The sequence below is a fragment of the Barbus barbus genome (genome assembly GCF_936440315.1).
Source record: "Barbus barbus genome assembly, chromosome: 3".
Lineage (NCBI taxonomy): Eukaryota > Metazoa > Chordata > Actinopteri > Cypriniformes > Cyprinidae > Barbus > Barbus barbus.
Window position 1 is genome coordinate 33972521 of NC_136731.1, and position 16995 is coordinate 33989515.

Consider the following 16995-nt stretch of genomic DNA (forward strand, 5'->3'; position numbering starts at 1 on the left):
CACTCCATTTGTAATGCTTTGCAACATCATCGAATACAGACCACCCATGCAGTGTACAATTGTACACCGAATATCCTGTGAAGTGCATTTTGCAGGATATTATTGGGCAACTGAAACATACTTCTGTCTCTCTTGGCATCTGTACTCTCTCTATATGACTGTTTCTCTCCTGATTGATGTCAGTTCCCTTTTTGGAGTCTCCAAAATATGCCCCCCAGAGGAGGGAGAGTTCTCGTACTCTTGGATTGCCCCATCCTCATCCCTTCTTGCGGGCCAACAGTGACAACAGCATGAACGTGCCAGACTGGATCGCTTTTCCCAACGCTGCTGGATCAAACCTAGTCTCTGTGCAGGTAATTTATTGTTTTATTTTGTTTTGTTTTTCCTTAAAATTTTACATTTACATTTAGTCATTTAGCAGACGCTTTTATCCAAAGTGACTTACAAATGAGGACAATGGAAGCAATCAAAATCAACAAAAGAGCAATGATATGCAAGTGCTATGACAAGTCTCAGTTAGCTTAACGCAGTACATGTAGCAAGGTTTTTTTTTTTTTTAAATTACATAAATAAAAAGAAAACAGATAGAATAGAAAAAGAATAGAGCAAGCTAGTGTTAGAGGCATTTTTTTGCTTTTGTTAATTGTATAATAAATAAAAAGAAAACAAATAGATAGAATACAAAAAGATTAGAAAAACTAGTGTTAGTTTTTTTTTTTTTTTTTTAAAGAATAGAATTAGAATAGAGATTGCTAGAGTTAGAGGGTCAAATAAAGATGGAAGAGATGTGTTTTTAGCCGTTTCTTAAAGATGGCTAAGGATTCATCTGCTCGGATAGAGTTGGGCAGGTCATTCCACCAGGAGGGAACATTTAATGTAAAAGTCTGTGAAAGTGATTTTGTGCCTCTTTGGGATGGCACAATAAAGCAACATTCACTTACAGAACATAAGCTTCTAGAGAGTACATAAGTCTGAAGTAATGAATTTAGGTAAAGAGGTGCAGAGCCAGTGGTGGTTTTGTAGGCAAACATTAATGCCTTGAATTTCATGCGAGCAGCTATTGGTAGCCAGTGCAAATTGATAAACAGAGGTGTGACATGCATTCTTTTCGGCTCATTAAAAATTGCCGAGTTCTGGATTAATTGTAGAGGTTTGATAGAACTGGCTGGAAGACCTGCCAAGAGAGCATTGCAGTAGTCAAGTCTGGACAGAACAAGAGCCTGAACAAGGAGTTGTGAAGCATGTTCGGAAAGAAAGGGCCTGATCTTCTTGATGTTGAATAAAGCAAATCTGCAGGACCGGGCAGTTTTAGCAATGTGGTCTGAAAAAGTCAGCTGATCATCAACCATAACTCCTTCAAAAACAGCCAAAAGATCATGGAGTTATGATTGATTGATCAGGCCCTTTCTTTCGGAACATGCTTGACAACTCCTTGTTCAGGCTCTTGTTCTGTCCAGACTTGACTACTGCAATGCTCTCTTGCCTAACATCATATTTTATTAACAAAAATAACTAATCTCATATTTTCTTCTGAAATTAATCACGATTAACCCCATCTAACATTAAAGTTTTTAAATATACTTATATATTGCAATAATTTTACATTTAATCTTCAAATTAGTGTAGAAACAACATAAAGACAGTATCATTTTAATGTTTGTTTAATGGTATCTTTTTTATGACTGAAGGCGAGTATTGCTGGGACACCAATGCTACTGGTGTCTCTAGGAAATTGTTATTTTTTCCCTAATATTTTACCGTTGACTATAGCCATTCAACATCACAGTATAACTGAGAGGTTTCAATTTGAACATTTATTAGACTAAAAATAACAACATCTAATTTAAGTGAAGTTAAAACAATCTTCACATAAAACCATTATATTAAATGCCATATTTACCTGTGCCCTTCAGCAAGTAGGAAATATACAGAAATGTAATAAAGTTATCAAACACTAAATTCTAAATTAAATATAGATGGATCCTTAAAGCTACAAAAGTGATTGATTTCCTCTTTTTTCTTTTGTTCTTTGATTAACAGACATCACAGCAGGTGGGTTATTAGGTTATTTGGCTGCTATTACTTTAAGAGCTGCCGCTGCTGAAAGTGACACGGATCTGACACGCATGTTCGTAGTTTTATTCACGCTTTAATATAAAATGATACAGGCTACAGCACACTCCACTGCATTTGCATGCAATTGAAGAGCACGCGCTACAAACACAGTATAACGGCTGACAGGACAATGTTTTTACTGACATATGACCTGACAAAATCTCATCTGAATGCAGTTCATTGATGTTCTACTGAACCTCTTTGTCACCTGTACAGTTTCCGCTCATTTTGACTAGCGCCTTGAGCTGAGGCGAAGTTGGAGTGTGTGTCTGAAAAGTCTCCCGTTTGATGTGCTCATAAAACGCTCTGCATAAATGCAATTCTTTTCAAGAAAAAAGAGACAGAAGCAGCAGTTGTGAGTGGGGTGGCCAACTCTAGCTCTGCCCCTGCGTTAACTGCGCTAAATATTATTAATGCTGTTAAACTGAAAAAAGTATTTAAATTTAGAAAAAAATAAAATAAAAAAAGTTATGCAGCAACATAAAAAAACATGAACAAATGGTGCCTTGCGAAAGTATTTATACCCCTTCATTTTTTTCATGTTTTATGTTGCTGCCTTGTTAAACTGCTTTAAATTATTTTTTTCCTACATCAGTCTACACTCCATACACCATATTGACAAAGTAAAAACAGATTTGTCACAACTTCATAATTTATTAAAAATAAAAAAAACTGAAATATACATTGCATAAGTATTCATACCTTTAACTAAATATTTAGCTGAAGCCCCTTTACAGTCTCAAGTCTTTTTTGTTTGATGCGACAAGCTTTTCTCATCAACATTTGGCAATTATCTGCCATTCTTCTCTTCACCTCTCAAGCTCTGTCAGGTTGGATGGGGGCAGATGCACATTTTCAGGTTTCTCCAGAAATGTTTGATTGGATTCAATCCTGTGGCTGGGCCACTCAAGGACAGTCAAATAGTTGTCTATAAGCCACTCTTGCTGTGTGTTTAGGGTTATTGTCCTGTTGGAAGGTAAACCTCAGCCCAGTCTGAGGTTCTGAATGCTCTGGACTGGACTGGCTATCTCTATATTTTGGTGCACTGAGCTTGTCTTCTACTCCGACGAGTCCCTCAGTCCCTGCCGCTGAAAAACAGCCCCACAGCATGAGGCTGCCACCAGCACACTTTACTTTTGGGATGGTACTCTGCAGGTGATGTTTCCTTCAAACATGATGCTTAGAATTGAGGTTCATCAGAGCAGAGAATCTTGTTTCTCACAGTCTGAGGATCCTTTAGGTGATTTTTTTGCCAATTGTGTGTTTTCATGTGTCTACACTGAAGAGAGGATTGAGTCTTGCCATAAAGCCCAGATCAATGGAGTGTTGCAGTGATGTTTGTCCTTCTGTAAGTTTCTCCGATCTGCATATATGATCATGGAGCTCAACTAGAGTGACCATCAGGTTCTTGGTCACCACTCTAACCAAAGCCCTTCTCCATCAATTGCTCGGTTTGGCCAGGAGGCCAGCTCTAGGAAGAGTCCTGGTTGTTTCAAACTTCTTCCATTAAGGGTAACAGAGCAATGAAGCATAATTTTTTTCTGAATTCTTTCTCAGATGTGTGGCTTGACGCAAACCTGTTTCTGAGCTCTACAGGCAGTTCTTTTGAGCTCAGGGCTTGTTTTTTGCTCTGATATGCATTATCAGCTGTTGGACCTTTTATTAAGACCTGTGTGCCTTTCCAAATCATACCCATTGTATTGAATTTGCCACAGGTTACCTTCACTCAAAGTGTAGTAACATCTACAAGCAATATAAATGCTCCTGAGCTAAATTTCAACCATCCCAGATAAGAGTATGAATACTTACGCAATGGAATCATTTACGTTTTTTAATTTTAATAAATCTGTGAAGATGTTAAAACCCTGTTTTTTGCTTTACCATTATCGTGTATGGAGTATAGATTTATGTGGAAAAAAAGTAATTTAAAGCAGTTTAGCATAAGGCAGCAACATAACAAAATGTGAAAATAAAGGGGTATGACTATATATATATATATATATATATATATATGTATAGTGCCTTGCGAAAGTATTCATACCCCTTCATTTTCACGTTTTGTTATGTTGCTGCCTTATGCTAAACTGCTTTAAATGACTTGTATGTATTGCATGTGTGTGTATATATATATATATATATATATATATATATATATATATATATGTTTGTGAGTAAATGCTACCATTCAAAAGTTTAGTGTCTGTAAGTTTTTTTTTTTTTTTTTTTAAACAAAATTAATACATTTATGTTTGGCAAGGATACATGAATTTGCAAGTGAAAGCGAAAATATTCTAAAAAAATATTAAGCAACACAACTGTTTTCAACATTATAAGAAGGAATGTATCTTAAGCTCCAAATCAGTTTGTGAAGGATCATGTGACACTGAAGACTATGGTAACGACTGCTGAAAATTCAACTTTGCCATCATGGGAATAAAATACATTTGAAATATAATAAAATAGAAAACTGTTATTTTAAATTGTAATAATATTTCACAATAATTACTGTTTTTACTGTATTTTTTATCAATTTATTGCAGCCTTGATGAGCATATTTTCTTCAAAAACAATTAAAAATACTTACTGACCCCAGACTTTTAAACTGTAATATTGTTTAAATAATTTAAAAAAAGATTAATTAAAAAAATCAGCAAAGATTTGTAAAAATGTGAAAATTAAATTTGAATTCATAAATGCTATCCATTAGCATGGGAGTTAAGGCGCTAACTGGGCCATGCTGACCCTCCAGACCTTGACCTTTTGTTTTGACACTGTGTACAATACGGTTTTATTCTGTTGGTTTGGATGTTCAAACTATAATTGTTACTTATCACGTTTATGTCTATCAGGGTCTAAAGCATGGCGGCACCTTGCGTAGCTCCAGCAGTCCCCGTGGAGCACGAACCCGTTCCCCATCCCGTGGCCGAACAGGTGACCGAGACGATCGGAGTCGGCAAACACGGGGAAGACAAGGGTGAGAAAGAGAGTAGAAAGGACAAGGTTTTAGCTTGTCATTCAGCGAACTCATCATCAATATTCACGTCTTGTGAAGACGGACACCTGAATGAATCGAGCCGGTAATAAATGTGCATAAATGAATGTTAACCCTATTGTCTGATACGTGTGCCTTTGTACAGGGCCGGCTCTATCAGTAGTCAGGGCACAGCAAGCGGGCAGCGCCGGCGTCTCTACAGTGCCGTGCCTGGCCGTGTGTTTGTGGCCACCCGCTTGCACTCGGCCCAGGGGGACCGCGAGATCAGCTTCAACAAGGGAGACAAAGTCAAAGGTGAATGGGTTTGTGTGTCTCTATGTCGGTGGTCTCAAACTCAATTCCTGGAGGGCTACAGCTCTGCAAAGTTTAGCTCCAACCAGCTCCAAATCACACCTGCTTGGAAGTTTCTAGTGATCCTGAAGAGCTTGATTAGCTGGATCAGGTGTGTTTAATTAGGGTTGGAGCTAAACTGTGCAGAGTTGTGGCCCTGCAGGAATTGAGTTTGAGACCAATGCTCTATGTGAAAATGCGTTGTGTGAGAGTGTGTGTGTGTGTATGTCAGCAAGAGTGCCATTAAACGTTGGTTTGTTTCTGTATGTTTTTCACAGGTGTGGATAAACGTTGTCTGTGTATGTATTCTGGTGATATGTGTTGGTATGTCAGTATATGTCTGTTTGCGAGCAATGTCAACGTGCATGCGAGTGTGTGTATGTGTGTTTAATTCTAGAGTACATCACTTTGTTTACATCTGTCACCATAGCTTGCATATTTGCATGTTTCTTAATGAATTAGTAAACTCATAAGTGATAGTGATTTTGCATGTGATTGTGATTAAAGGGTTAGTTCCTAGGTGTCTATGACTTTCTTCTTTCAGACGAATCCAATCAGAGTTATATAAAAAATTATCCTTGCTCTTCCAAGTGTTAAGAATTGCAGTAGGTGGGTGTTTTTTTCAACAGTCCAAAAGTAGTCAAATAAAGCGCATCCATCCACAATAAAATGTGCCTCACACGGCTCCGGGGGGTGAATAAAGTCAATCCGTGTTCCGGCGGATGAAACCTCATTTTGTGCTTCTAACTCGTGAGCGGCGTTTTGTTTTGCTCTCTCTCCGTCATACTTCCGCGTTCAACACTAATCACCAGCGCGGCACCGGACGTCCTACGTCACCGGCGGAATGGCTTACGTCTACAACAGTTAGTGGAAATGAGAGAAAAGTGTTTATAGCATTTTAAATGTGGATATTTTTCTTACAAAAACGCATAGATTCACTACAGGAGTCCTTTATTCACCCCCCGGAGCCATGTGAGGGACATTTTATTATGGCGCTTTATTTGACTACTTTTAGACTGTTGAAAAAAACCACCTGCCTACTACCATTCTAACGCTTGGAAGAGCAAGGATCATTTTTAATGTAACTCCGATTGGATTCGTCTGAAAGAAGAAAGTCATATACACCTAGGATGCTTTTGAGGGTGAGTAAGCTAGTGAGCTAGCTAACCCTAACCCTAAAACATGGGCTAATTTTCGGATGAACCCTTTAAATTTGTTTGTGTGTACCTGAGATTGTGCTCTGAGTGTGTATCAGGGGCGTCATTACCTATGTTTTTAAGGGGTACCAGTCCAAGCTGTTTTGGTGTCCTAACGGGGTATAAGATAATGCCAAAGAAAAAGAAAAACAGTTTTGATGGTTCATAATATAAGTGTGCACAGGGGACCCACATTCATTTTCAAAGTAAATGTATTATAAATCTATATGTTTATACAATTTATACAGGGGTCCCATGGTCATGAAAAACTGACTGTCATTTCCAGCCTGAGAAATGCAGTTCTAACTTTCTGTTCATCAAAGCATCCTGAAAAAAATATTCCACACAAATATTAAGCAGCACAACCATTTTCAACATTGATAATAATAGATGTTTATTGAGCAGCAAATCAGCACATTACAATGATTTCTGAAAGATCATGTGACACTGAAGGCAGTTCAGCTTTGCCATCACAGAAATAAAGTACATTTTAAAATATATTGAAATAGAAAACAGTTATTTTACATTACATATTTTTTACTGTATTAAAAGCTGATTAAATAAATGCAGCCTTGATTAGCATTAAAGACTTTACAAACATTACTGACCCCAAACTTTTGAACAATAGCGTATAGGTTTGAATGTAAATTTATCAATATAAATTTCTCTGGTTTAGAAAGCCTGGTCCACCACTGAGCTAGATTCAAATTTGAGACCATTTTTAGGCTTTAAAGTTTTGTACACAAATACTTATAATGTTTTAAATCTGTTAATTTCAGCAACTGTGTGTGACATTCTTCCCAGCAGTCATCATGGGACAATCATACAAAAGTCATACAGTTGCAAGTAAAAAAAATAGTGGACGTTCTAGAGTGGGGGAAGGTCGATTCGACATATGTAGACATATGAATGACTGATTTCTGCCACAGCATTTTAAACAAACACTTATTTACCTACAATAATTGTGGAATCTAAATATAAAAGATGGTAATTCAAAACCCATTTGGCTAAAAAATGTGTCTGGTCATGACGCTTCTGGTCTATATATTATAGTGTTTCGTGACTGTACACTGTTCATATGTTTACTGCTCACATATACACACACACACACTGTTGTTTCTCTCTCTTGATTCTCTCAGTGTTGAGTGTGGGTGAAGGAGGTTACTGGGAGGGGACGGTTCGCGGGCGCACAGGTTGGTTCCCCTCTGACTGCGTGGAGGAGGTGGCTCTCCGCAGCCTGGAGTCCCGTTCAGGTGAGACTCCTCATGCACACGCACACACATTACACACACGTTTTGTGTATCAAAGACATCCACGCTACACTCGGAGCTGTCATTTTGATAGTCCCAGATGTAGGTGTAGGACAGTCGGACTGCCACAGCTTCTGTGATGTTGTGATGTCAGACTTGGTGAGGGAGAGCAGCTATGATGACTATTAATAGTTTACAGCACTACTGGAGTGTGAGAGAGACCGATTGTGCCATTTCACGCTGGCTAATTGCCATTTCACCGTGGTTTGGGCCACTGGGCTCTATCAGAGTGGGAAACTTCAAGTCGGACATGTATTTTCCTGTCATGCTGTAGTTGCACCCTCACACCCGACCTCATGATGATGTGGATGCGGTTGTGTATGCGTCTTTCAGAGAGCCGCAGCGAGAGAGCCAAGCGACTCTTCCGACATTACACCGTTGGATCCTACGACAGCTTTGACGCGCCCAGGTAAGAACACTTTCAAATTTATGGATGCGCATTGCTGATATGTAGATGTCAGTATGTTTGTAATGAAGGACTTCTTGCTGAGAAGGCCAGTTTAGAGTTTTTTTATGCAGGTTTGTTGCTGATTGAGCAGTGTAAAAGACTCGCTAAAGCATAAAATACAAAAAATACAGCATACAATACAAAAAGTACAGTCAAAGGAAATCTTGCTGGTTAAGGTACACTCTTAAAAAAAGGTACACTCTTAAAGAAAAGCTTCACGATGCCATAGAATAACTTTTTTTGTCTAAATGGTTCCTTTAAGAACCTTTAACATCAGAAGAAACTTTCTGTTTCACAAAAGGTTCTTTGTAGCGAAAGAAGGTCCTTCAGATTATAAAAAGCTAAGAAAGAGATGGTTCTTTAAAAAAACCTTTGACTGACTTCTTTGTGGAACCACAAATGGCGTCGCTGTGAAGAACGTTTTAAGCACCCTTATTTTTAAGAGTGTATTCTTAACTATAGTTAAGAAGCATCTAAAATGCTGGTCTTTTCAAGTTGCATTCTTCCCATATAGATTTGTTTATCACAACTGTCAGAAACCATCAAGGAATTTGCGTTCTTTATCATCTACTCGCGTGTCTCGTGGGTTAGACTGAGTTTTGTTTAGCACGTGGAGAGTTTTCTGTCGGTTCTTCTGAAATGCTGCCGTTGGCAGTGACTCACCTGAGGAGGCCTTGGCGCCTTTTCTCGCACTGCTGTGAGTGTGAGTGATAGACTGACGGGCATGGAGACGGAGATGCCAGCATGTGATTCATGCATCTCAATGTTTGCGGCCTATGAAGCTGGTTTTGGAAGTCAGATGCGAGCCTGTTATGTTAAATTAATTTCAGAATTAAATAGCTGAGACTAACGCTGAAGAATGAGACACTGAATTGAACTACAGTACTTTACATTTAGTCATCATCATTTAAGTGGCTAAAGTGTGGCATTGCTAGCTTTATATTTCCTGTAAGAGTAGTGTACTAAGTGTACACTAAGTGTAGTGTAGTGTTCAAGGGGTAGTTCGCTCAACTAATCCCTTTAAACACTATCGCGCATTCCTCTGCTTGCCAACAAGCCACAGCGCATCTGGGTTCGACATCAGAATGCTGGCTCCTGCGTCAGGAGCATCACACGCGTGCATTGAGGTACTCTCTTGAAAGCCGGTGGAGACTGACCTGGAAGAGAAAAAAATAATTGAATAAACTTGTTATTTTTGTTTTCTTTGTGCACAAAAAGTATTCTCATAGCTTCATAACATTACAGTTGAACCACTGATGTCACATGGACTATTTTATCGATGTCCTTACTACCTTTCTGAGCCATAAAACGATTCAGTTGTGTTGCTGTGAAGGTTCAGAAAACTCTCAGATTTCATCAAAAATATCTTAATTTGTGTTCTGAAGATAAACGAAGGTCTTATGGGTTTGGAACGTTATGAGGGTGAGTAATTAATGACAGAATTTTCATTTTTGGGTGAACTATCACTTTAGTAACCAGAAGCAGGGCCGGCCCAAGCCTTTATGGGGCCCTAAGCTGAATTTTATTTGGGGGCCCCTCGGTGCCGCCAATATGACTGGTTCTTGTCAAAGATTGATTATTCACACACTATAAATCTAACACACCCATTATCAGTTTTGTTTGTTGTAGCTGTGTTGCTTACATCATACCATTGTCTGCCTGCATGTTTTTACCCTTCTGTGATTTTTTTTATTGTAACAGTTGCAAACAGTGGTCAGGTGTTAATTTTCACTTTAACATTCAAAGTCTTAGGCCCGGTTTCACAGACAGGGCTTAGACTAAGCCAGGATTAAGCCATAGTTCAATTATGACATTTAAGTGATTTTTATAAACATGCCTTAGAAAAAAAACATTACTGGTGTTCATCTTAAGACAAAACAAAGGCACTGACATGTTTTAAGATCAGTCAGTGCAAGTTTCTTTCAGTTAGCTCAGATTTACATTTGAGTCTAGGACTAGGCTTAAGCCTTGTTTGTGAAACAAGAAACCGGGGGTTTAAGTATTAAGTGGCATACTTAATGTGCTGAAAAGTAGCTAAATAAACCAGCAGACAATGCATTTACAGAACAGAATTTTTATTTAAACAACATAAATATTAATCGAAGTTGTACTTTTATTACAACTCATACTTTTTTATAATAAATATTAAACACAACAGAGAGCATCTGTACATATAAAACAACTCTTAATTTATATCTAGCTAATTGAGGCATAATGATATTGGAATATAATAGCAAAGACGCAAAATGTAGACTGAGGTAAATAATGTTAAGCTGTTATCAGTTTATGAAACAGAAGCTTATTTTTATTACAAAAATATACACCCAGGAAATGTATATTTCCCAAAAGCAACAATGGTCGCAAGTTCTGTCGTTACAAATAGAGTTCAATGGAAATAACGACCATAGTTAGCTAACAGTGGTTTTGAGAAACGCACCTCTGATTTCTATGGAAAGCGGCAATAATCCTTTCCAGGGCCCGGGGGGGGGGTGTCTAGTGTTATACCTGTTTTTTTTTCTTTCAGTTAACCCTTGTCTAATTGACAGGTTTTATTTTTAATCATATCTTTTTGCTTAATATGCTTTATGATTATATTATTATATATGATTATGAGAGAGAGAGAGAGAGATAGAGAGATACAACAGCTTGTCACTGGGACGGTACCCTTAAAAGGACATCTTTGTACCTTATTTACCCCAAAAAGTTTCATAGTTGTACATTACGGTACATATTGGTACTCTATATGTGCACCTTTTTGAGTACAAGTTACAAAGATGTCCTTATAAGGGTACTATTGTTTACATATTTCAAATTGTATTTTGTGAGTGTTTTATGTAGAGTACATGGCACACAGTAATGGATACTTGCACATTCACATACTTCTTTATTCTGTTCTGTTCTTTTATACATTAGTCTGATTAGTCTATGTTAAAAGGTACAATAAATATCTTATCATAGACAATGCTGTAAATAATCTTTACCTCTGAAGCCTCACTGAAACTGTCTGCCTCATTCACTCTCATCTGAATTCACTTCTGCCTCCGTCTATAGCAAATAAAGTAGTGTTTGAAACATGTACATACAGGGAATAGTGACTTACAGAAGAAAATAACAAGTTAAGTACACTGCTGGACAATAACCAATAATTTGTATCCTAAATAATTTTTTAACACTTTAGAATGGGGAACACATATTCACTATTAACTATGACTTTTACTTCAATAAACTCTTCATTTACTGCTAATTAATAGCTTGTAAGGTAGTCGCTGTAGTTATTAAGTTTAAGATTATGGGATGCAGAATATGGTCATGCAGAATACAGAATTAATATGTGCTTAAGTACTAATGAACAACCAATATGCAAGCTAATAATTACATACTGAGTTAAAAATGATAGCTGAGAAGTTGTTCATCATACTAATGTTATTTTTTATTTTTCTATATTTGACTAATTATGTGTTTTCTATGATTGGTCCATATATAATCCTACAAACACTTGTGTATTAATAGATTTTATACAATGTAAAAACAGCCAGGTGTTAAAAGCCACTCTATCAGTTTTTCTCACCTGTGAAGTTTGATTTTCTTGCGTGTCGTCCTAACAAACCTAGGCTGACTGTTTCTTGTTCATTCTTGACAACACATAAAAACGTCAAATTAGTGCAATAATGACAGAGCACCCCTAAATGAAGATCGGTTCTGTATCAGATCGTCAGTGCTTGCATACTTGATTGAAATACATTGTCACAATGCTGCAAACGCTGTAAAATCTCAGTTCAACATTATCTTTATTCTTATTTGAAGGGTTATGATAACATACGTGTTAAAATAAAAGACGTTACAAAAGAGTTACGGAAAAATACACTGAAAATAAATAAGTGCATGTTTGTCCAGGCAGCTTTTTTTTCTCTATATAATGAATGAACATCAAAACTTGCTAATTATTCAACAAGAGCAATAGGCAGAGTCACTCAACATTGTGCAACACTATTCGGATCCCACATGCCAACTTACGCTGCTTAACTTTTTCGTAAAAGAGGAGTGAAGAGTTTCTTGCCGCTTTGAACTCATCTCGACCTCGACATAATGAATGATGGATACAGCGCGGGACCGCGGGCGCGAGCCTGGGCATGTCGTGACGTCACAAACTGAGTGACTGATTGCCATGGAAACGTAAACGTCATGTATATCTTGTCTCTTTGAATTTTAAATCATTCTGCATTTATATACATTGCTCCATTAAAACCTCAACATGTCGAGAACACAACTGTCTAATGAAAAACCCCGCTTAATCTACGCCCCTGATCCTTTCAATTAATGGACGACATGTGTTATTCCAATCAAACAGGCTACACATTGTGTAGGTTACTATAAAGTTTACTCTGTTTTTCTCCCAGCTAACTGACCACTTACTTTCACGTATTTCAGGAGAAATGGGTGAATTTCCGTGATATTAATCCGACAGACCTGATATGTGCCTGCATGACACGTCGCTATGGAAATAATTAAATTATATGTATATAATGTTTAATTATTTAATATAGCACTTTTTTATAATTACCACTGTCCAGTGACATATATTACGAATATAAAATAAAATAAACAATAATTTCATGTAGACTACTCTTGGGGGCCCCAAGCAGCCACTTAGTTGGCTTATGCCTTGGGCCGGCTCTGACCAGAAGGTTGTAGACTTGATTTCCACAGTAGTAAACCATAACCAACTATGCCCAGGTTGTAGGGCTAGGCGATATGGCAAAAAAAAAAAAAAAAAAATCATATCTCTGTATTTTTTGGCTGAATTGCAATATACGGTAGGCCTATATATATTGGTGTTTCATTCTATTTTCTATTTGAATTAATATATATATTACATTCTAATATTGTAGTATTGTAATCTAAAAACAAAAATAATGTATTTTAAAGCAAATGTTAAATTCACTAGACTAACTGAAAAGAAATAAAAAAGCACAGATTATTTGTATTAAACGCATGCGTGTGGCGGCACTCGTTCTGAAGTCTGCCGCGTTTAACGGAGAATCGCATGCAGAAGGCTCATGCTCTCCTGACAGCACAATGGAAATATTTCCATGCCATGCTAACATGTACAGGTGGAGAATATACCTGTGAAAAGTAAGTTATTAACTGAGGAAAACACCACATTTCAAGTCCGCCAGAGCGTCTGAAGGGGGCGAGTTATGTTAACTATGACTAGTAACCTTAATGTCTGATGTTTAGGACAAACTGGATTATGCTTTCCCGGCGGCAGCTTACTCTTTGTCCTCGGCTATTTTTCAGATGTGCTCGTATCAAACTGTAAAAAAAATATCAATAATTAGCCTACATCGTCCAAACTCGATATACCGCCCAGACCTACCAAGTTACTTCAGGGAACTGTTCTTTTTTTTGTACAGTAATTCACTTAAAGGGACAATTCAACCAAAATCTTATTCTTATTTTGTTACAAACTGCATGACTTTCATTCTTCTGAAAACAAAATAGAAAGAAGATATTCTGGCTACCAGTTTTGGTGGATTTTCACTTGTATGGACAAAAAACAAAACAAAAATCTTTTTTTTATGTTCCATAACAGAGCGTTTATTTAATTAAGATTTGCTTCATAATGGAGTTATGTATATATACTTTTTATTATTTAAGTCTTTAAATATATATTTTAAGTTGCTTCAGCAATGAACACTTAATATTTTTCTAAATATAGGCTATATATATATATATATATATATATATATATATATATATATATATATATATATATATATATATATAAGAAGATATATGTAATTTTTTTTTAAATTATTAATAATTTTTTTTAGGGTGAGGTGCCATTCATTTAAAACATGTTTGCATTCCAATATGCTGCTTTTCCATGTTGGAATGTTTTTCTCTGTGAACATGCACTATGAACCATGGTGCTTATGGTCAAGTTATAAGAAGTTCAGCTTTTAAAAACCATGTCTCTACACCTTTAAGTCATCAGTAATATACTTTTGTAGGATGGTTCACATAAAATGTGTCATGTGTCACAAAGGGCCGTTGTCAGGGACTTGGGGAAATGAGGGGAGCTACTGAGGTCTTTATGGTGTACTCTACTCCCTACTCACTTGGCCTTGGGGAGCAGGGTGGGACTAAAAATATTGTCCCAGCCCCTTTGAATTTAACTTTAACACACCGATGAAATGAAATACGAAAGACTGTAATATCTGTATTTGGTGGCCATGTTGTAATCTCACTCTCTCTCAGACTGTCTAACTGTCTGTGAGTCGTGTGCTGGGAAATTAACACTGCTGTGCTCTTTTCATTAGCACCTCACAGTAAACACAAAGCTGCCTCATGTGATGTTATTCTGTCCCAGTCACGGAGAGAGCTCATGCTCATTTCATCCCAGCAGCCTGCAAGACAACACAATACAAGCCTAGCAAATTATTTACATACAAACATACACATAATAAATCATATTTTTCATTTACACTCGCTGGTCACACTCGCTTACTCCCATTCGCACATATGTAGAAATATACTAACAAACACACAGACTGATACTTTTTTACTGTGTTTTCAGTTTGTAATTGTTTTTTTCACCCCTCTATTTTTGGCTTTGTTACCCCCTCGTCCCGCTCCAACTTTCTCTTGTGCTCGCTCTCTCTCTTTTAGTTCCTCCCATTTTACTCACCCCCTGCACTCTTTCATTTTCTCTCCATCACCCTCCCACCCCTGTGGTGACTCCATCTGGAGGTCATACTATGAAGGGCACTAAAGAGGAAGGCATAGAGAAAGAGAGAGAGAGTGAGGGATAGATGCATGGTTGCATGGATGAATAAATGGATGCAAAAGCATCTTGCAACTGCTGACATGACCAAAGGGAAAATAACTTTTTGGCACCTTACACTACAGTAGGTCTTTATACAAGTGTGAAACATGTTAGTTTAGTAAAAATCAGTAGTAATCTAATATGCAGTTGAACCAAAATTTATTCGGACACCAGAATAACCTTATACTTTTTAGTGTGGATAGCAAAGTAAACTGTGACGTATTACCCAAAAATGGGACGTATATCCAATAATTCTTCATACAGTTGAATACCAGTAAAACTGATACAAATTTGGGACCAAAGATTATTCAGACACTTTGACCTGACCATGTTTTGCTTAAGTGTTTTTTCTTTAATTGCTAATTTTACCTTTTTATACCACAGACTGAACAAAATTAAGCATTGCTTGGTAATTGTTTGACCTAAATTGGTATTATCTAATTGTGTACATAAATTTAACAAAAATTTCAGTTATCTGACATTATCAAAATAAATTTGTTCCATCACAGTTTAACTCTGAGTTCTTGTCATATTTTATTACCATTTTCTAAACTATAGCAAATAAACTGTAATAATGATGAATGTGTCTGAATAAATTTGGGTTTGACTGTATGCATATATATATGTTCAAAATTTCTACTTCTACTAATACATTTAATACATTTTTTTTAGCTCTATGTTTGTAAGTTTTAATGTATTTTATGAACGTATTCATGTATATTATGAACAAACATCAAATAACACAATTTTTTATTTCTATTATATTAGCCTAGATTCAATTCTATAAAAACATTCTCATTAAACTGTCTCTATTCTTCCTCCAACCACTCAGCTCTTCTGTTCTCATCCCAGCCCCACTTTTCCAGGACCCCACACATCACTATGTGCTTTCTGGCATTGCCTCACCATCTCTATCATTGTCCTTCCCTCGCCGAGTCATTTTTAATAGCAGCTTCCTCTCTCTACAGTATCCTTCTCTGCTCCTTGTCTTCCTTCGGTCTGTGCGAGCTCAACTGTGTCACAATTCCAGCGTCCCTGTCCCTGAGCGCCCTGCAGCACTCTCTTTTTCCCTTCCCAGCGCACGTCTCTTTATAGGACAGTGATCTGCGTAATAGGGTCAAGGACGTACAGTATAATTTCAGGTAAAAGTTCACCGAACGAGTCCGCTTGAACACGGCTGCGCAGTCTTACGCTGAAAACGTGCCAGCAAGTTTTTTGGCATCGATACAGATATGGGAACACGCGCACGATACATACTGTACTGTACAGGCACACATACGCCTTCTGCCACTATCCACACTTCCTTACCCCCTCTCTTCCTGCTGATTCTCCCTCTCTTTTGCTCACTCTCGCTCTTTCTCCCCTCCTCTCTCTCTCTGTCACTCTCTTCATCACACACATGCTCTGAATGAACAGCGGTGTGGTGTAGTCTACCATGCTGGAGGACAGAAAGAGTGTGAGAGTTGTAGAAAGAGGAGGAATAAGGCAGTAGATTGTGGATCCAGCAATGCCGTAGAGAGCGAAGGAGGCAGAGGGTGACGGAGGGGGAGGGCAGCGTGGACCATCATCGACATCCAACGAAAGAGGCTTTGACAGAGATGATGTGAGTTCTTGCTTTCTCTCCCCTTTTGCTCTCTCTTCCTCTCCTTGTCCATGTCTTTCGCTTCTCAGTTCTCTCATCCCTGACTGTGTTTCTTCTGAGAGATGGAGATGCGCTGCTGCATTTCCCTCTTTTTCGATTCCCTCGCTCGCTCTCCTCCTTCATTCATAGGTTC

General features: G+C 37.6%; 1 protein-coding gene across 1 annotated transcript in view; it reads left to right on the forward strand.

Annotated features, from left to right (window-relative positions):
• Positions 1–16995, forward strand: part of LOC306846854 (SH3 and multiple ankyrin repeat domains protein 1-like) — a gene marked incomplete at its 5' end in the record, with an annotated part of 71456 nt that overhangs the window by 22497 nt on the left and 31964 nt on the right. Inside the window, 5 exons of the mRNA XM_079380522.1 lie at positions 184–353; positions 4965–5089; positions 5253–5401; positions 7773–7886; positions 8277–8352. Coding sequence (XP_079236648.1) covers positions 184–353; positions 4965–5089; positions 5253–5401; positions 7773–7886; positions 8277–8352 — 634 coding nt within the window. The remainder of the gene's footprint in view (positions 1–183; positions 354–4964; positions 5090–5252; positions 5402–7772; positions 7887–8276; positions 8353–16995) is intronic.